The 21279-nt window shown below is 40.0% G+C and overlaps 1 protein-coding gene across 1 annotated transcript in view; it reads right to left on the reverse strand.

Annotated features, from left to right (window-relative positions):
• Positions 1–20705, reverse strand: part of UBE2E2 (ubiquitin conjugating enzyme E2 E2) — a 368066-nt gene extending 347361 nt beyond the window's left edge. The window contains exons 1-2 of the mRNA XM_058290675.1: positions 20562–20705; positions 14072–14255 (exon numbers count right to left, since the gene is read on the reverse strand). Coding sequence (XP_058146658.1) covers positions 14072–14247 — 176 coding nt within the window. The 5' untranslated portion in view covers positions 14248–14255; positions 20562–20705. The remainder of the gene's footprint in view (positions 1–14071; positions 14256–20561) is intronic.
• Between the last annotated feature and the right edge of the window lie 574 nt (positions 20706–21279).

Genomic DNA, 21279 nt, shown 5'->3' on the forward strand with positions numbered 1-21279 from the left:
GTTCATAATTCTGGAATTTAGTCCCTGTGTTGTCTGTTTCTTAAGCTTGTAATCAGATGGTAATACGACAGATATTTTCTTGAACGTCAGCCCTCCTATCAGGAAGATCCACTCAATTCCTTTCAGCTTTTATGGGCCTATGTCTCGTCCTAGGCTTGTGCTTGCTAGGGATTTAGGAGTTCTCCATTTACAAGTCTGAAGGCCTCCTCTACTTCCCAGGAGACCTTCTCCCTCTCTCAGGTGTTTCACTGCCAGACTTAAAGGACTGAAAGCAGGTAAACCTTTTCATAAGCCACCTGCCTCAATTGTTTCTTACACTGCTGTCCTGTCTCAAGCTGCTTTTGCCTGAATGGTGAATTCTGGCAGAGGTGGGGGGAGGACACTGGAGAGGAGTTTCCCATGTTAGACTTTCCCAGTCAGAACAAGGCAAGATACCCACAAAAAGAACACTGACTGCCCTGAAACTGCCCCAAAGAAAGAATGAGGAAGAGGTTAGGAAGGACACGAGGGGGTTCTCTGATGACTCCCCAAAGCTGCGATTTCTTGACCTGCCCAACAAATGCAGCCCTTCAACTGTTCTCCACAACTCTGAGGAAGTATATGGTCTTTTACGTTTCTGCCACCACATTTGTCTAGGGCAGGTTGGAACATTGGCCACCCTTGGAGCTGCCAGTCACGCTCCCCAATCCCCCCAGCAATTCAAAGTTGCTAGTCAAAAGCCATGATCAGCAATCAGACCAAGCCAACCCCAGATCTCAGGGAAGTAGATTTTTATGTCCCTCACTGGCACCAGTAAGCTACATCACAGCTGGATTCCACCGATGTCTGCTGCAAGAAAGGGAGCTCGGTCCTGATAACCACCGCACACAGAGCACAATTTACTAGTATTTCATAATAATTTACCACCCCCTTTCTCCCACTTTTCCAGGACTCTGGATTTTCAAAATAGTTGATTCAGATATTTCCTGACGATTTTCTCTGATGGAGGACTGATCCTTGGAGATTCCTACTCCACTATCTTTCCATAATCTATAAATTGTTTTTAAACTAAAAGAACCAAAAGAATAAGCATTCAAAACCACATGCTAAAGTATCAAAGAAAACGTCAAAATAAAATAATTTCTTTGAATTTTCAAATAAGAAACACACCTTCATTTATGCTTATGTAGCACTTTTTAAAAAATTTAATTGGATATAAACTATAATCCATGTGGTACGGCAGTGCTCCAAAATGTATTCATCAAATGCAATGAATGTGCCACAATGATGAAGGAGGTTGTTGATGTGGGAGGAGTAGGGTGGTAGGGAATGGAGTATACGGGAACCTCATATTTTTTTAATGTAACATTTGTGTGATCTATGTACCCTTTAAAAAAAAGAAGACAATAAAAAAATTTAAAAATTAAAAATTAAATTGGGGAGTGGGTGTAGTTTAATGGCTGAGCACTTCACATGTACAAGGTCCCAGGTTCAATCCCCAGTACCTCCTAAAAAAAGAGATTAAATCATAATTTTCTATCATAGAATTCTATAATGGACTTGAATCCTTCCAGATGTTTATAATTCCAAATCTATATTATTCAATACAAAAAGTAATTTACTGATAAATTTGACAACTCTGAGTGGTGAATCGATATAGTATATTTTGAGCCACAGTTACATAAGAATGGTTGCATTTCTCTAGACAGAAAGATCAGACTAAGAATTGCTGCTTCAACAGTTGCAAGATATCCTGCTGCTTTTGATGACAGAAATTCAATTCTATCTCAAAAGTTGTGATTATGGTATGTATTAAGTTTCTCAGTCTTGACATGTGGGATAAGAATGGTAGCTATTCCAGGCATTGTCTTCATGTTGAGGAAAAATAAAAAAGAAACAATAATTCACACTTACAGTGTACCTTTCATCTCATGATCTCAGACCATTAAAAGTGAATTAAATTAATCTCACAGAATTCTTTGTATCACTGTTTTATCAGTCCCCAATAAAAGATATTAATAACAAAACTAATATTGTACCCTGGTAAAGTAGCAATTTTATCTTGCTAAATCACACAAGCTCCCTGCCCCCCATTTATCAGAACTTTTAGGACAAAATTATTTCTTTAGACATAAATCAACTTGACAATTTCCTAAATTTCCAATTTCCACCTAACAGTACTACTTCAGCTATCAAGATATTGAAGTCAGAAATTGCACATAGTTGCTGAGACAAATCAGGAGCAAAGTATTGACTAAATTTCAGTTTGTATGACTTTTACTTGTTAACTATTTTAGGAATAGTAAGGGTACAATAAAAGTACTCTGTGTGACTGTCGTTTGCTTAAAAAAACTCATAACAATCATGAGTCATTCAATCTGACAAGTGAAGAATATGGTACCAAAATTATACAAAGTGGAAAAGATATATGAGGCATTAATTTTAACATTAACATACTGGATAAATTGTTCAGAAATATGTAGTGTTTATGTACTGTCATATTTAAAAACACACACACACTTTGGGTTAAAGAAAATTTAATAATTTACTCAGGGCCAATAAGCTCAACTCTCTCACAAAAAAACCATGGAGAAAAGGCAAAAACCTACCCGAGGGAGCTGCTTTGGGGTTCTTTAGAACAGGAAAGTGCTGCGTATCATCCAGGAGGAAGTGAGACAGACAAAGAAGCCAAAGGAAAGGATGGAAAGGGCATATATACCCCACCCTCAAGGCAAATAGCCTAAGTAAAACCTCACTGCAACCAACTGAATGGGAGGAGATAGGTGTTTAACCAGTGCGGCTCTGGCAAACTGTTAGAACCCCAACTAGCCTGAGGGAATGGGGGGCAGGAAGACACAGATAAGCTTTCAGAAGCCTACTTAACCGGTGGGATCAGTGTAGTTCAGTGGGGGAATTCCTGCCTTGCACATACAAGGTCCCTGGTTTAATTCCCAGGACTTCCTAAGAGAAGGGAATCCACTGGGTTATCATCAGGCACTCAGCTGGGACTTTATGACACGAACATATAGACAGATTTCTTTCTTGTTTCTGGTCTTAGATCTGTTATTTTTTATTGCTCTTTTAAAAATGTTTATTCTTTAAAACCAGGTACATCATCTGTGGAGGGAGGTGCAAGGTGACTGACTAATGAGAACCAGCAGCCTGAGCAGGTCCTGAGGGACTGTATTAGTCAGCCAAAGGGGTGCTGATGCAAAATACCAGAAACTGGTGGTTTTTATAAAGGACATTTATTTGGGGTAGGAGCTTACAGATACCAGGCCACAAAGCATAGGTTATTTCCCTCACCAAAGTCTATTTTCACGTGTTGGAGCAAGATGGCTGCTGATATCCGTGAGGTTCAGGCTTCCTGGGTTCCTCCCTTCCAGGGGATTGCTTCTCTTTCCTCTTTGTGCTTAGTTCCTGGAGCTCCACTTAGGCTTCAGTATCAAACTCCGACATCAGAACTCCAACATCAAAAACCCCTAACTCTGTCCTTTGCCATGCCTTTTATCTGCGAGTCCCCACCCACCAAGGAAGGGGCGGGTACTCAACACCCTACTGACACAAGAGGTTTACTTGATTAAGTAAAACTCTGAATCCAATATAATATCGTATGTCCACAGGAAAAGACCAGTTTACAAACACAATCCAATATTTCTTTTTGGAATTTATCAATCAAACTGCTACAGGGGCCTAAAAGGGAAGACTGTTTTCTCCTGGGTTGTTTTTTTGTTCTTGTTGTTGTTTGGGTTCTTGTTTGTTGTCTTTCCTCTTTCTCTGTTTCCTTTTTTCTTTTACTTATTTTTTCTACCTACTTTATTTCTTTTCTTCCCTGCATTTTTATAATCTATTTTCTGTTGCTTTTTTTTCATTCCACCTCTTCCTGTTTGGCCTTCATTTCAAAATTTTCTCTTTTTTTTTCCTTTTCCTCTCTTCTCATCTTTCTGGCCTTTTAATTCATTCTATTTTTTTCCTCGATTTTGTTTCTTGTTCCATATTTTCTATTTGACCCTTTTTATTCTTATTCCTTTGTATTAAACATGGAACAACTAATCAGAGATGTCCAAATAAATACGATGAATTAACTTAATGAAGAGAAAGAAGAGATAAAGGATATTAAGGAGACACTGGGGAATCATACTAAAGAAATTACAAACATACATAAAAAGATAATGGATCTGATGGTGATGAATGGCCCAATGCAAGAAATCAAAAATACACCGAAAACACATAGCAGCAGATTTGAACAGGCAGAGGAAATAATCAATGATGTTGAAGACAGTACATCTGAAATCAGACAGGTAGTAGAACAGATAGATAAAAATATAGAAAAAATCCAGCAAGGATGTTGGGGATTTAAATGACAACATGAAACACACAAATGTATGTATGAATTATAGTCATCCCAATAGGAGAAGAGAATGGAAAGGGGGCAGAAGCAGTGTTGGAGGAAACAATGGCTGAAAATTCCCCAATGCTTTTGAGGCACATGGATGCACATGTCCAGGAAGCACAGCACACCCTCAAGAGTATAAATCTTAACAGGCTTACCCCAAGACACATACTTATTAAACTGTCTAACATTCAAGACAAAGAGAGAATACTGAAAGCAGCAAGAGAAAAGAGTTTCATCATGTACAAAGGAAGATCGATAAGATTAAGTGCTGATTTCTCATCTGAAACCATGGAGGCAAAAAGGCAGTGGTATGACATAGTCAATATGCTAAAATAAAAAAAAAAAAATCCCAGCCAAGAATTCTGTATCCAGCAAACCTGGCATTCTAAAATGAGGGAGAGTTCAAAATATTCACAGATAAACAGAAATTAAGAGTATGTCAACAAGAAACCTGACCCTCAAGAAATACTAAAGGAAGTTCTGCAGGTTGAAAGGAAAAAAACAGGAGAGAGAGGGTTGGAGGAAAGTACAGGAATAAAGATTATTGGTAAGAATAACTAAAAAGATAAAAAGAGAAATAAAAACAACATAGGGTATATATAAACCTAAAGAAAATATGGCTAATGTAAATAATTCCTTCACTGTAATAACATTGAATGTTAATGGATTAAACTCTCCAATCAAGAGACAGAGATTGGCAAAATGGATACGGAAATATGACCCATCTATATGCTGTCTACCAGAAACTCACCTTAGACCCAAGAACTCAATGAGGTTGCAAGTGAATCGTTGGAAAACAATTTTACATGCAAACAATAACCAAAAAAGGGCAGGAATAGCTATACTAGAATCTGACAAAATAGACTTTAAATGCAAAAGTATTGTAAGAAACAAAGAAGGACACTAAATATTATAAAAGGGGTAATACATCAATTAGAAAGAACAATCATAAAAATGTATGCACCTAACCAGGGCACCTCAAAATACAAGAGGCAAACACCAGAAAACTTAAGTGGAGAAATAGATGCTTACAATTGCGTAACTCATTCTATGATGCCAATATCACCCTAATATCAAAGCCACACAAAGAGGCCTCAAAAAAGGAAAACCATACACCAATATCTGTAATGAACCTAGATGCCAAAATCCTCAACAAAATACTTGCTAATCGAATTCAAAAACACATCAACAAATAATACATCACGACCAAGTGGGTTTCATGCCTGATATGCAAAAATGGTTCAACACAAGAAAACCCATCAACAATATACACCACATTAACTCATTGAAAGAAAAATCACATATCATCTCTATTGATGCAGAAAAAGCATTTGACAAAATAGAGCAACCTTTCCTGAAAAAAAAAAATTCAAAAGATAGGAATAGAAGGAAACTTCCTCAACATGATAAAGGGTAGATATGAAAAACCCACAGAAAACATCATATTTGATGGTGAAAGGCTAAAAGCTTTCCCTCTAAAAACTGGAATAAGACAAGGATGCCACTAACACCACTTTTATTTAACACTATGTTAGAAGCACTTGCTCAAGCACTCAGGCAAGAAAAAGATATAAAAAGCATCCAAACTGGAAAGGAAGAAGTAAAAATTTCACTATTTTCAGAGACACGATCCTATACATAGAAAGCCCTGAGAAATCTACAACAAAACTTCTAGAGCTGATAAATGGGCTCCGTAAAGTGGCAGAATACAAGATTAATGCATAAAAATCAGTAGCATTTCTATACACCAATAATGAGTAATCTGAGGAGGAAATCAAGAAAAAAATTCCATTTACAATAGCAACTAAAATAATCAAATACCTAGGAATAATCTTAACTAAAGATGTAAAGGACTTGTATGCAGAACACTATACAACATTGTTAAGGGAAATCAAAGAAGACCTAAATAAATGGAAGAACATTCCCTGTACATGGATAGGAAGACTAAACATCATTAAGATGTCTGTCCTACCCAGACTAACAGATTTAATGCAATCCCAATAAAAATTACAACAGCATTTTTTACTGACTTGGAAAAGCTAACTATGGAACTTATGCGGTAGGGCAAGGGGCCCGAATAGCCAAAGACGTAATGAAAAAAAAAAAAAGAAACTGGAGGCATCATACTACTTGACTTTGAAACAAACTACAATTACAGTGGTCAAAACTGCATAGTATTGGGCATAAGAATAGACATACTGACCAATGGAACAGAACTGAGAGTTCTGATATAGATCCTCACATATATGGTCAACTGATATTCGACAAGGCCACTAAGCCAACTCAATTAGGAGAGAATGGCCACTTCAACAAATGGTGCTTGGAGAACTGGATATCCATATCGAAAAAAATAAGTGAGGATCACCATCTCTTTCCCTATACAAAAATTAACTCAAGATGAATCAAAGACCTAAACATAAGAGCCAAGGCCATAAAGCTCCTTGAAGATAACATAGGGAAGCATCTATGAGATCTTGTAGTAGGAAATGATTTCATAAACTTTACACCCAAAGCACGAGCAATGAAAGATAAAACAGATAAACAGGTCCTCCTCAAAATTAAAAACTTTTGTGCTTCCAAGGAGTTCGTTAAGAAAGTAAAAAGGTAGCCTACTCAATTTGAGAAAATATTTGGGAACCATCTAGCCAATAGGGGCGTAATACCCAACATATATAAGGAAATCTACATCTTGAAAATAAAAAGTCAAACAACCCACTTTAAAAATGGGCAAGTAGGGAAGCGGACTTGGCCCAATGGATAGGGCGTCCACCTACCACACGGGAGGTCCGCGGTTCAAACCCCGGGCCTCCTTGACCAGTGTGGAGCTGGCCCATGCGCACTGCTGATACCTTCAAGGAATGCCATGCCACGCAGGGGTGTCCCCCACGTAGGGGAGCCCCACGCACAGGAAGTGCACCCTATGGAGAGAGCTGCCAAGCATGAAAGAAGTGCAGCCTGCCCACAAATGGTGTCGCATACACAAAGAGCTGACACAACAAGATGACGCAATAAAAAGAAACACAGATTCCCAGGGCCGCTGATAAGGAGAGAAGCGGTCACAGAAGAACACACAGCGAATGGAAACAGAGAGAAGACAACTGGATGGGGGGGGGGGGGAAGGGGAGAGAAATAAATAAAAAATAAATCTCTTAAAAAAAAAGGGGGGGGGGCAAGTGATTTGAATAGACACTTCTCCAAAGAAGAAGTACAAATGGCTAAAAAGCACATGAAAAGATGCTCAAAGTCATGAGCTATTAGGGAAATGCATATCTAAACTACAATAAGATATCATCTTACACCCATTAGACTGGCAGCTAATAAAAAAATAAGAAGACTACAAGTGTTGGAGATGATATAGAAGAAAGGGAATACTTATCAACTGCCAGTGGGAATGTAAAATAGTACAGCCATTGTGAGGATAGTTTGGTGATTCCTCAGAAAGCTAAAATATAGAACTTCCATATGATCCAGGAATCCCATGGCTGGGTGTAGAACACGAACAGATATAGGCACACCAACATTCACAGCAGTATTATTCACTACTGCCTAAAGTTGGAAGCAAACCCAAATGTCCAACAACAGATAAATGGATAAGTAAACTGTGGTATATACATACAATGGACTATTACTTAGCTGTAAAAAGGAATACAGTACACGCAGGATAACATGGACGAATCTTTTTTTTTTTAAAGATTTTATTTATTTCTCTTTTCCTTCCCCCACTCCCCCATGGTCTGCTTTCTTGTGTCCATTCACTGTGTGTTCTTCTGTGTCTGCTTGCATTCTTGGCAGCACCGGGAATCTGTGCCTCTTTTTGTTGCATCATCTTGCTGCATCACCTCCCCGTGTGTGCAGCACCACTCCTGGGCAGGCTGTGCTCTCCTTGCAGGGCGCCCTCCTTGCGCATGAGGCTCCCCTACACAGGGGACACCCTTGCATGGCACGGCACTCCTTGCACACGGAGCACTGCAGCGTGGGCCATCTTCCCACACAGGTCAGGAGGCCCTGAGTATCAAACACTGGACCCTCCATATGGTAGGTGGACACTCTTAACAGTTGAGCCATGTCCACTTCCCGTAAAATATTACTAATAGGGGAGAGGGGAAAATAGAGAGGGCATCAGTATATGTGACTCTCCAATATTCTCTATGTGACTTTTCTGTATCATAAAACTTCTCTGAAGTGAAAATGAAAAAGACACTGGGAGAATAAATGGAAGAAAATGTCACTGTATATACCGGACAAGAGATATTACATTGATGAAAGACACAATGTCTAAAAAAATTTTTTTATTATTTCAATTTTTTAAAAATTTTATTTTATTAGTTATTTTTTAAATTATTATTTCATCTTCTTATTAATTTTATTTGGTTATTTTGTTGGCTTCATTTTTGGAGAAGTTTTGGATCACAGAAGAGTCAACAGTGGCAAGGGAAGATCACTGGGGCAGGGTGCCAGTGATGGGGAGATGCATGAGAGGAGGTTCACCTGGGGCATGCTGCTAAGGCATATGAATATGTTCAAGTGTTCATGGAGCATTGCCTTGGTGGGTGGAGATCCACAAAATAACCAAAAGAATACTGAATTCCCATCCTGGCGATTTCTGGTACATTCTCTAATAGACACAGCAAGAATCCCCTGAGTACGAGGGCAGTGCTTAGTGAAGGAAGACAGACCATTATGCCAGGGGCATGATATTGATAATTGTACTTATGAACCTTTTCTTGTGAAACTGAAACTTAGCCTAGTATTATATTAATACCTAAGAGTTACTTTCTGAAAACCTCTTTGTTGCTCAAATGTGGCCCCTTTCTAAGCCAAACTCAGCATATAAACACACTACTTTCCACACACCACCTGACATGAGACAAGACTCCCGGGGATGAGCCTCCCAGGTATGGAGGAATTATTACCAAGCGCCAACCAGCAATGCATCTAGAAAAAGACCTTGTTCAAAGGAGGAAATGGTAAATACAAATGAGTTTTGGCTTAGAGATTTCAAAGTGAGTCAGGAGGTCATTCCAGAGGTTACGCTTATGCATGTCTCAACAGGATCTCATTGACTGTCACAGTAAACAGTGCCTCAAACAGCAGGGCTCCTGAGGGCTCTAGAGACATCCAGACAATATAAGCAGGGCAGACAAACTCATGAATTCGGCACCGTGTCAGTGGGCCTTACTTTGGAATTGATGCTCCCGGTGTAACAGACTTAGACTCATTCATAGGTTCTCTACCCATGGCTCCTCTGCCCCCTTTCCTTAAGCCTATAATTAGCACTATACTGATAAATATATGTCCCAGAGACTTAAACCTTTGATTCGTCCATGTGCCAATTGAGCCCTGAATTTCAGCAGAGTTGCAACACCTACTTACTCGCCAGTTCACTGGACTCACCCAAGACAACAAGGAGATGATGAAGGAACAGACAGTGTCTGCAAATGCAAGCAAGATAGTTCCATCCATCTGTCCCATGGGATCTAAGCTCCCTGTTAGAAGCAAAATAGGCATCACCATCCCAAAATCCTGAAGATTGGAGAATGAACAATGACTAAAGTAGACTTACTATTGTTCTACTATAGACTTATTATTACTTTTGCAATGGAAGTACTCTTATCATTGATATAAAGGCAGTGGCTGCCAGAGGTTCTGAAGAAGGGGAGAGGGAATAGGTGTGATATGGGAGCATTTGGGGACACTGTAATTGTCCTGCATGACACTGCAGTTATGGATACAGGTCATTGTATATTTTGTCATAACTTACAAAATTGTGCGGGGCAGAGTGTAAACCTTAATGCAAACTGTAATCCATAGTTAGCAGCAATGCTTCAATACATGTTCATGAATTGTAACAAATGTACCACACTAATGAGGCATGTTGTTGATGTGGGAAAGTGTGGAAGAGGGAGGGATTTGGGCATATGGGAATCCCTTATATTTTTTAAGTAACATTTATGTAATCTAAAGCTTCTTTAAAAATTTTTTTAAAAAAAGAATTTTAAAAAATACTATATAACTGTGATTCTAAGCAACCACTGATTTTAAGACACACCATCAATTAAATTGTTGTCACATCTATTGTTAAGATGCCTCATGATTTCAGAAACATTAAAAGGTTTTAAAATGTACATTTTGGAATCAAGAAAATACAGCCATTATAAAATACTATTTATTTCTATACACAGTACTTCTTCATTCTCATATGAAAAACAGTAAACTCAGATGAGCCTATATGATAAAAGGTCACATTGGTATTCAATAAAATCAACCTTTCCCTCAACCTAATAAAAATTTAGTCTGAAACCAAATGCATTCCTATAACAGTACTACACTGAGTGTCCAATAAATTCCTAAACAAAGTTAATTTGGAATCAATCTGATTTAAAATCCACATTAAGAATGTGTCAACACACAAAAGCAGCAGGAGAGTCAATTCAGTCCAGATCTCAAAATGATGCTTATGTGAACTGACAAGTCAATTTAATCAAGTTCATCAAAATTTGTCACTGTAGACATTGTCTGACTTCAAGATCTATTTTCCAAATACATACAAATATAAAAGTGATACAGACATATCAAGAGAACAGACTATACTAAGTTTATGCCAATTTTTTAACAAATTCTTGTCAAAGAGCAGACATCAAAGATGTAAATATAATTTTCCTTCCTCCTAACTTTAAAAAAAGCACAGAAATTCACTTATACCATTATTGAAATAAAATAACCACTTAAATTTTTTCTAAATAATACATCACTTTTTAGTAACACTTGAAAACTAAGATTTTCAAGAAAACGTGTTACATCAAATTAGTAATTCTACAACTATACATATTAAAGTAAACGAGCACCCATGTGCATTAACACTTTTCTTCAGTTACAAAGAGAATTTAACAATAGTATTTAACGACAGCATTAAGTTCCCAGCGTTTAACATATATCTCATTTTCCTAAAGTTGGTATCAAATAGACTTAAATTATACTGAAAAATACCATTTTAGACTTTAGCTGGCAGTTTAAGTTTTGAGAGGTTACTATGAGCCAAGTAAAAGCTTTATCACAATTAGTCCTCATGACAGTCTTGTAAAGAGGGCCCCTATTGTCCCCATTTTACAGAAGACAAAATAGACTTAGAGGTATTAAACTATATGCATCCAAGATCACAAAGCTACTAAGTGTCAGAACCTAGATGCAAACACAGATCTGCCTGACTCTAGAGACTTAAATTCCTCTATTGTTTATCTAATAAAATGACACTATTTGCAAAAGGCTTCTCATCTGAATAAAAATCAAGTATCAGTAATAAAATATAAATTTAATTTTTATTTTAAAACTACTTCTAACTTTGAATCTTCTGACTGCAGTAATATTGGGATTCCAATACCCATGGAAGATCCAAGCCCCACAATAAGTTTAACATTCTAAGGTAACTAGTAAACAAACACTGTGACTCTGTGGTGTTAGGCATTGTAGATATAGTAGTGAATTAAAAAGGCATGGGGATCTCATGAATTCTTACAGTCTCCTCTGATGGACAGTAATTTCCAATTTTTTTCTTAGTTCTTAGAACTTAAGCAGACGGGAAAAGGAGGATGGAAAAAACTAACTTTACTATCAACTGAATAGTTGAGGGGAAGAGGGGGAGGGGAAGAATTAAGCTTTTTTTTTAAATTAAATTCATAATGAAGCAGCATTTTGTATTTAAAATAAACAATAAAGGACTAATTCTCTTCAGACACTATCATAAATCAGCTGGAGACCATGACTCAATTTGAAAATCACAATTCACAAGAATCATCTTAACACCAGACTGATTCTTTCAGTCAGGAAGCAACACAAAGGAGGTCTTACTTTTACTAGTGCAACTAATAATACCAATTCTGATTTCGTGCACTATCCTGGATCTTTTAAACACACCGTCTCTAAGTTTCTACAACCCTGCCTAACTAGGTTTTATCCCCTATTTAAGAGGAGGAAAACATCTTCTTTATTTTTACCCCATGAAATCATCACTAGGTTTGACTGTATAATTTGTTCCTTATGTACACTGTAGTAAAATGAAATAAAAGGTGACCCATTTGAAATATTCAGCCAATTCTCACTTTCACATATTACATAGCACGCACACAGGCGGAATTTAGTCTTTGATCATCCAAGAAACATGATTTTGAGGTACTTGATAGTAGTGCCACCAGCCAGGGGAAAGGGCAGGACCTCACAAAGGAGGACAGAAATCTTTGCTAACTAGGAGTTGCACAGAGCACAGGCCCAGCAAAAGCATTTTCTAGACCCTGCTTCCAACAGGTCTGTTCAGCCCTTTTCTGAACAGGGCTGAAAAGGCCCTGTGGAATCCCTATCAGAAGCTAAGGATTGCACTAGAGCTTCCTCATTTACATGGGGCCACAGTCTGTACCGGAAGAACATCTCTTATAGCCAGCCCCATCCAATTTCCCTTCTTTCACCTCAATGTTCTATTTTCTCCAATCCCCACCTTTCTTCTCATCGATTCTAACCCCAATCCCCATTTCCCAGCAGCAAGACATTCTATGCTGTAGCCAGGCAACAGAATGCCTAGCCAGCTGAGGCCTTCCCCACCCCCTGGACTTTGTGTGTATCAGCAAAAGAAAACTGAACCCTCTTCCCCATCCTGGCATATCCTAGCATGAAGGTTTAAAGTTTGGGTGAACTGACTTTCTACAAAACTCTTCAACAGAGGTCAGGGGTCAGCAACCTACCCCTCAGGAGAAACTGACTACTCTAGTCCCTTGGAATGAGTAGCTAACCACTCACCACCATCCCAGCATCTCTACTGAAGAGTCACATCCCACCAGGGAGCCTGAGAAGGCTCTTCCTAGGCATGTGGGTTGCCAAGGCCAGAGGGAAGCAAAGTCTACCAGACTATAATGGTTTTGATCTTTGGGAAAGGAACTCCCTCTAACTTACACCATCTAATAATACATAAAGCTATCATTCAACATTTACACATTTCACTACACATAAAAGTTAGAAGCTGCTTTTATTTACACTCCCTATTTGACATTTTTTAAAAAGTATTAAAAGAAAGCAAGAACATAAAAAAGTCACTGGATCAGCAGGAAGATTCTACGAAATTTAATTTACCTTAAAAATTATTTTCTAAGAGATATTCAAACAATACTAAAGTGGTATCCCTCTGCTGAGTCCAATGACGTCAATCACCATAAGTGTCTGATGCAGCGATAATCATTCAAATAGCTACTTTCAAGATTTATCTATTCTCTTTCTAGAGAAAAAGTATATCAAAAAGACTGAACCACTGCCTAAAATAATGAAAGAAAGATACATTTCTGACTTTATCAACAGGTAGTAATAGAAAATGCACTATCATTCGATAACTATTTCAATAGACTCCTCCTCTATACTATGTTACTGAAGAAAATAAAGTATTTATGGTCAAGTAACTATAAATCAACCTATCATACCTTTACATGCAGGCCTGTATTTGCTCACCTAACAATATATAAACACACACAAAAAGAGATTATCTATTTTATGAACTTTCCATGCAGTTTAACAGACTTTAAATACCAAAAGGGTAAAGAAAATCCATGAGCTTCATGGTATACACTCAAGAAAAATGTGTAAATGCAAAAGAAAAACAGAACTTAAGACAATAATTTGATAAATTGATACTAAAAATAAAAGCTACAATAATTGGGGTACCTTTTAGCACTAGTTGACAATTTAGCAGCTGTTTTGCTAGATATTTTTCCCTCCTTTTTCTTAGGCTGAACTTGCTCTCTTTCTGGTTCTTGCTGAACACTTTCACGTTGGTCTCCATCAGAACTTCCTCCGCTAGTGCTTGGACTGTCATCAACTCTTTGTGCCTCAGTGGACATTTTATATCCTAGATTAAAGAATCAAAAATCATTTATTCAGTTGGGGGACAGCACTGCAGTACAGTACCTTCAGAACAAGATTAGCCTCAAAGGGAACAAGTAAAACACAATATAAAATAAATTGTAAAAATCTTTTAAAAATCAGATAAAAAGGTAAGGTCATCATTTACGAAATAAACAACTTTAGGAGTTAACAAATTTTTCTTTCATCTATTCGAAATGTAATGAGGAGAGGGAGGCAGATGTGGCTCAGGTGGTGGGGCCTCTGCCTACCGTGTAGGGGGGCCCAGTTTCGATCCCTGGGACCTCCTGATGCAGGGGAGAAGGAGGGGGCATGCCTGTGTGGTGAGCCAAATGCCTACGCAAGGGCCCGCATGATGAGCCAAGTGTCCACATGACTGCCCATGTGGTGAGCCAGTGCCCACGTGAGTGCCTGCGTGGTGAGCCAAGTGCCCAGGTAAGTGCTCGCATGGTGGGCCAGTGCCCGTGCAGTGTGCCTACATAACTGAGTCACACAGCAAGATGATGATGCAGCAAATAAGAGAAGGGGAGAGTCAAAGTGAAGCACAGCAGAGACCAGGAATTGAGGTGGCACAATTGACAGGGAACCTCTCTCTACATCAGAGGTCCCCAGGATCAAATCCCTCTGAATCCTAGGGGAGAGGATGAGAAGACAAAAAGAGAAATAGATACAGAAGATCACATAGCAAATGGACACGGACAAAGGCCAGCAGGGCGGGGAGGGGGAGGGGAAAAATCTTTAAAAAAATAAAATAAAGTGTACAAGTCAATGGTTTAAAAAAAAATGTAGTGAGGAAAGAAATGAAAACTTACAAAACTTGTACATGAAATGGTCAAAGCAACATTAATCATAATCACAAACAAGTGGAAACAACCATGTATTCCATCTACTAATAAATAAACAAATTACTGTATAGCCAAACCATGGAATGAATATTAGTCAGCCATAGAGAAAGAATGGGATACTAATCATACTACAGCGTGGATGAATCCCAAAAAGCATTATGCTAAGTAAAAGAAGCCAGTCACAAAAGAACACAATCTTATATATATAACTCCACTTATATGAAACGTCCAGATAAATCCAAACCCATAGACACCAAAGTAGATTAGTGGTGGCTGAGGGTGGAGAATAGAGAGTGACTAATAATGGGAATGGGCTTTCCTTTCACGGTGATAAAATTAGATAAATAGTGATGCTGCATAACTCTATAAATATTCTAAGGAGTAGTACATTTCTAAAAGGTGACATTTACAGTATATGAATTACACCTTAATACAGCTTCTATTTTTAAAAATGATTGAGAGAATTGAGGGTCTAATCTCTAGCAAGCACTATGCTAGCCCTTTGGTCCCACAACGGTGAGAAATTCGGTCTAGTGGGTAAGCCAACTTGCTAAGATCCTAACAGTGGTTAGTGTAAAGAGCCATTGGATCAGAGAATTAGGGATAATTTCTTCACATCCACATCCTACCAATATATCCTCAGGGCTGGGTCAGGGCTAAAACCCTCCAAATTAGTCAACTGTTTTACGTAAACTTTGTGAAAGAAGAACACCGTTGGCTGCATGGATTCTAAATAAAAACTGAACAATATGAGGATGTCAGCATTGATCCAGCAATATACCAAGCAACTATGTTTCACAAGAGATGGAGACTCATATTAAGACACTGAAGAATTCATTCTTTTTTTCAGTCTGGATGCAATATCCCTCAAGGCTTTCAAATTCCCTTTGCACTACATTCCTTCTCCCCAAGCGGCTCTCTGATTACCCACTCAATTCCCTCAAAACCTCAATACCTAGGTAGCAGTTATAACCTAGATAGCAGACACAAAAATTCCAGTAAATGAAAAGGAATACTGCCTCTTAACGGTCATTCTAGCATAATCAATTTCTGAGTGTGAGCATATGAATACTAGCTTACAGTATACAGACAAATCCAGAGACAAATCAACAAAGTCAGTGCCCAGACTCTAGATGTCCCTGTGACCACCAAGGTACTGTCAACTAATAATTTCTTATTATTAGATACCTCTCCTTTTTAAATGCAAAAACACAGATCACAAGCTTTTGGAATTTCTTCTGCTTTTTCTCAAACTAATATTTAAAAAACAATACTACCTATATTTAAGAATTTAATAACAAAATATATCTTGAAAAATCATAAATAAATTGAACAAATTCTTTTTGAAAAAGATACTATATTACTCTTAATCAAAGTAGGACTTGAAGTAAAACTTTCATGAAATGACCAAGAAGAATTAATAGTAGAAAAATATATATTTCAAATAAAGTACTATTTTTCATACGATAATTAGTCCAAATAATGGCTAGCGGACATGGGTGAAAATTCATCATCAACCAAGATTTAACTTGTAATCTGCTGTGCTCTACACCAAAGTGATTCTGTAATACAGACCTTTAAAGGACTTAAATTTTTATAGTAAGTCAAAACAAAAAGACTACAAGAGATTAGACGAATCTGGAAGCACAGACAAGTAGAGAGCTAAAATACCCAATGCCTTAATGAGACACTGCCCCCACACTACACCACCACCCCTCTCAACCCCACCACCAAACAAAAGTAGGCCCTCCCAAGCAGCTTGAAACACGTGGATGGAAATTCTGTTTGCTTTTCTACCTATTCTATAAATGGAGAGCATTAGTCTCCACAGCTGTGGCATCTTTTATGAACACTGAAGTCACTTAATAGAATACTGAAATTTTATATCAGTGTGTTTCATGTCTAGCGCTAATAGTCCTAACATATTTTTTGCTTTTTTTTCTTCATTTTTATTTCACTTTAATTCTTCTGCTTGGATTTAGCATTGACTTTTCTTTTAATTATTTTTCAGTTAAAATATATCAGAAGCTTAAAACCTTGCAAGTATGAACATGAGAGAATATTAGAACAGATATTCACGGGAATGTAAAAGAGAACCAGTCTCAGGGAAAGGACCACTGATAAAGCACATGCTACCAGCAATATTTCAAGAAATGTGAAATGAGTGAAAAATCATTTGTACATCTTAAACCAGCAATCCATTACATTACAAATATATGAAAATCTAAATGAAATAAAACTTTTCACTGAGATTTCAGGTATAATTTTACTATAATTCGATAAACAATGTTAGTTGAGTTTCAGTTATATATTACATTAGTTAAAAAGTCCACGTTTTTCTCAATATTCATATGTATGTCCATTTATATACTATGTCTAAAAATGCCATATTATTTCATAAAAAAACTCAGTGATACAATCTGAAACCAAAATTTCATTAACTGCTGCAGAATATCAGATGACAACTAAACTAGAAATTAGTCTCACTAGAGAAGTATAAAAACACCTTTTAAAAATGCCAAAATAGAAAGTTCTGATGAGGGATGGTGGTCAACAGCACAATGTTGTGAATGTGATTAATCCTAATGAATGGTATGCTTGGGTGTGGTCAAGATGGGAAATTTGATGTTGGATACATGGTCTCAGAATCTAAAAAAAAAAACAAAAAAACAATAACCAAAGAGACAACATTTAAATGTAATACATGATCCTGGACTGGATGTGGATGTAATAATGGAGAAGAAAAGGCACAAAAGGACATAAAAAAAAATCGGAATATAGACCAAAAGCTTTATGTCAATATTAAAATTCTTGAACTTGATAACGGTACTTAAGATGGTTACATAATGCATACCCTTGTTCTGGGAAATGTACATGGAAGTGTTAAATTTTCAAGGAGCATGATATTCTCCATGTTTAGAAAACTGACAGATGGAATGATAGATAAATGGATAGAAAGGCACAGCAAATGTGGCAAAATGTTAAAATTGGTGGTCTGGTATGGGGGTATGGATGTTGGGAGTTCTCTGTGTGGGTTTTGTATTATTTTTCAACTGTCCTGTTAAGGTTGAAATAATTTCAAAATAAAAAGTTTAAGGAAAACATCATTTCTATAGTTTCACAATAAAGAAGAAAATTTTATTTCCACTTTTGACCTAAGATTTCTTATTTTATCCAAATCTTAACCAAATGACAAATTTATCTGAGGCCACAGATAATAAAGAAACGTTCACAAATGAACTTTTCATCTCTCTAGATTAGTTATCAAGAATACGTGAAATTTCTCTTGCTTTGTGTTTTCAATGTCTAATTACAGAAAACCTATAGGGCAAAAAACTATTGTACCACTCAGGTGCAACTAATTTTTATGAAGGAAATTAGTCACTTTAATGAGTTGTAAGTATAAACTAGTGTTGTCTCTCTCAAGTAAAAATGAATGAAAAATCCTGAATTAAAACTCTTCAAACATTAATTTCTAAATTAACATTTTAAAATTATCTTTTACTAAGATTAAATCCTAAATAGCTAATCTGATCCAATTATCTAATCTAGGGAAAAGATAAATTTAAATCCCAGGGTTGTAAAGAGAGAGCTACTCTCCAATGATAGTTTCAAAGATATTAAGTTATTTATACTGTTATTTTTACTTTGGGCCACAAAAACTTGGTTTTCGAAACAAAAACAAAATAATAAAGTAGCCTATCCTAAAATGCATTTTATTAAGAGTTTACAAATTGTTCCTTCTTATGCACACAAATTGTCAAAGCTTGTTTGTATTAGCTATGTACTTTATGCTGTAATTACAGTCCTAGAAATCACTAATAATAATCAATGTAAGTCACATGTTTCATAACAATGAAATGATGTGGCTATAAATATTATTAATGACATAAAAGCAACTATAATCACTCCATGAGTCCTGGTTATTGTCCAGACAAACCTTATCTCATGGCATTAGACTGCAAAAGCAAGTGCTTATCTCAGTTTTTATAACAGGGAAATGCTTAATTCTATCATATGAAATCTCGCTGTTTGTCTTCCTACTCACGTTTCTAAGTTTTCCTAGAATGTAAAGTAAAATAATTTATATTACATACACGTCTTCTGGCAATATCCAGCTTTTAACTTAAGTGTAAAGACATTTATGCATAAAATAATACTGGAAACACCGGTTTTTTAAAATGAGGAAAGAGATCACAGGCTGGGAGGGGAAGGGTGATGGTGAGGGGGGCGGAGAAGTGGAAAATGTAGCATGACATAAGAAAACACTCCATCACCAGCATCAGCCGACAGAAAAAACACTCCCAAGAGCCAAGGAGCATCCAAACTGAGTCAAGACAAATATTTGGATTCCCAAGGTCCCGGCTGAATGATCACATTCAGAAACAGACTTTTTACAAAGTCAGAGATTAAAAAAAAAAAAAAAAAACTAAGAGGGCTTAAAAATCTTTTCTGAAGCGCGAGATCCTCCGAGGCTCAGCCCTGACCCTTGCTTTTTGTACGTTTAAATTAAAATATGAGTAGACTCTACAGAACAGACAACACATTAATGATGACTCTCGAAACGATGCAAATAAAGTCCAACGGCCACCGAGCCGGGCAGGATGTCTTTCTAAGGCGGCCTTAATTTCCTTAAGGGAAGATGGATTGGACATTTCTGGTTGATGGGGGGGGCAAAAAAAAAAAAAAAAAAAAAGCCACAAGAAGCTACGCTTCATCTTCATTAGAAATGGGAAAGGCAACAGGATCAAAACATCCTGAGAAAAGGAGAGAGGGCGAGGAGGGCGAGGAAGGGCAGGGGGAGCCGTGGGGGAGGAATCCAGTTTCAAAACCCGGCCAGTGCGGGCTGCAGAGAAGACACCAGAAAGAGCCGGGCTTCCCCTCCGCGCTGGGACGAGCGCCGGGCAGCACAAAAGCCCCTCCCCGCACCCAGCCCACCCCGGGGGCGCCCGCAGCGACGCCCCGCGCCCGGGGGCCGGCGGCGAGTGCGGCGCTTCGGCCACGCGGGGACCCGGCGGCCGAGCGAGCCGGGCGCTGCGCGCCGCGGCATTGATCCCGCACTTTTGCCGAGACTTAGTTCCAGGAGGCGGAGGGGAGAGGGCAGGGGCCGGGAGGGCCACGGAGGATGGGGAACTGAGAGGCGAGCCGCGGGAGCAGGGGTGCGGGGAGGGAGGGGCGGGGACGGAGGGTAAGAGGGGCGCGGGCGAGACCCGGGGGGCACGGGGTCGAGCGGGGGCCCCGGGGCGGGGGGAAGGGACGCCGGCCCCGGCGGTACCTCAGGGAGGGACGCGGCTCAGGTGGCGGGCTCGAGCCCAGCCCCAGCGAGCGCGCGCAGGCGGGGGTGCGGGGCCCGGGAGGCCCCCCGAAAGCCCGCCCCACGCCCCCGGCCGCGCGGCCACGCCTGCCCCCCCCCCCCTCCCGCCGCGCTCCCGGCCGCCGGGACTCACCCTCAGCGCCGCCGCCGCCGCCCCCGGCCGCCCCCCGCCGGCTTGCCAAGCTGCTGCCCGCGGCTGCCGCCGTGGCCGCCCCCGACTCCGGGAAAGTGCCGCCGCCACCTCAGGGAGCCGCCGCCGCCGCCGCCCGGCCGTCCGCGCGCGCGCCCGACCCTGCGCGCGCCCGGGAGAGACCGCGAGAGCGCGAGGCTCACGTCGGCCGCGCCGCGCGCCGGCCCCGCCTCCGCCCGGCGCGCGGCCGCGAGGGGGAGGGGAGGCGCGCGCGCGGCCGGCGGCGGGCCCGCGGGGCGGGCGAGGGGAGCGGCGCGGCGGGGCCCCAGCGGGCGGCGGGTTGGCGTGGGCGAGGCCCGGCCGCCGGGGAGGCGCGGCGGGGACGCGCGAGGTGGGGAAACCGAGGCCGGCGGGACGGCGGGGGCGCGGAGACCTTGACGGGCACGCGCGTTAAAGGGACACGCCGGCCGAGGGGCGGGGAGGCGTCGGGCCCCCCTCAGCCCGCAGCATTCGCAGAACAGCTCCGGGAGCTGACCCCGTGGACACGCCGCCCCAAGCTCGGACGCGAGCCGCGCCGCGTGCCTCGAGGAGCGAGAACTCCGCGTTGCGCTGGAAAGTTCGCTCGGGCCGAGGCTGACTCTTTCCCCAGAGCGAGCCGAAGGGCAGGGCGACCTCCGAGTGGCCGTGTCCCTCGCCTGGTCGCGCCCCGAGGCCCAGCGAG

The sequence above is a fragment of the Dasypus novemcinctus genome, chromosome 31 (genome assembly GCF_030445035.2).
Source record: "Dasypus novemcinctus isolate mDasNov1 chromosome 31, mDasNov1.1.hap2, whole genome shotgun sequence".
Taxonomy (NCBI): domain Eukaryota; kingdom Metazoa; phylum Chordata; class Mammalia; order Cingulata; family Dasypodidae; genus Dasypus; species Dasypus novemcinctus.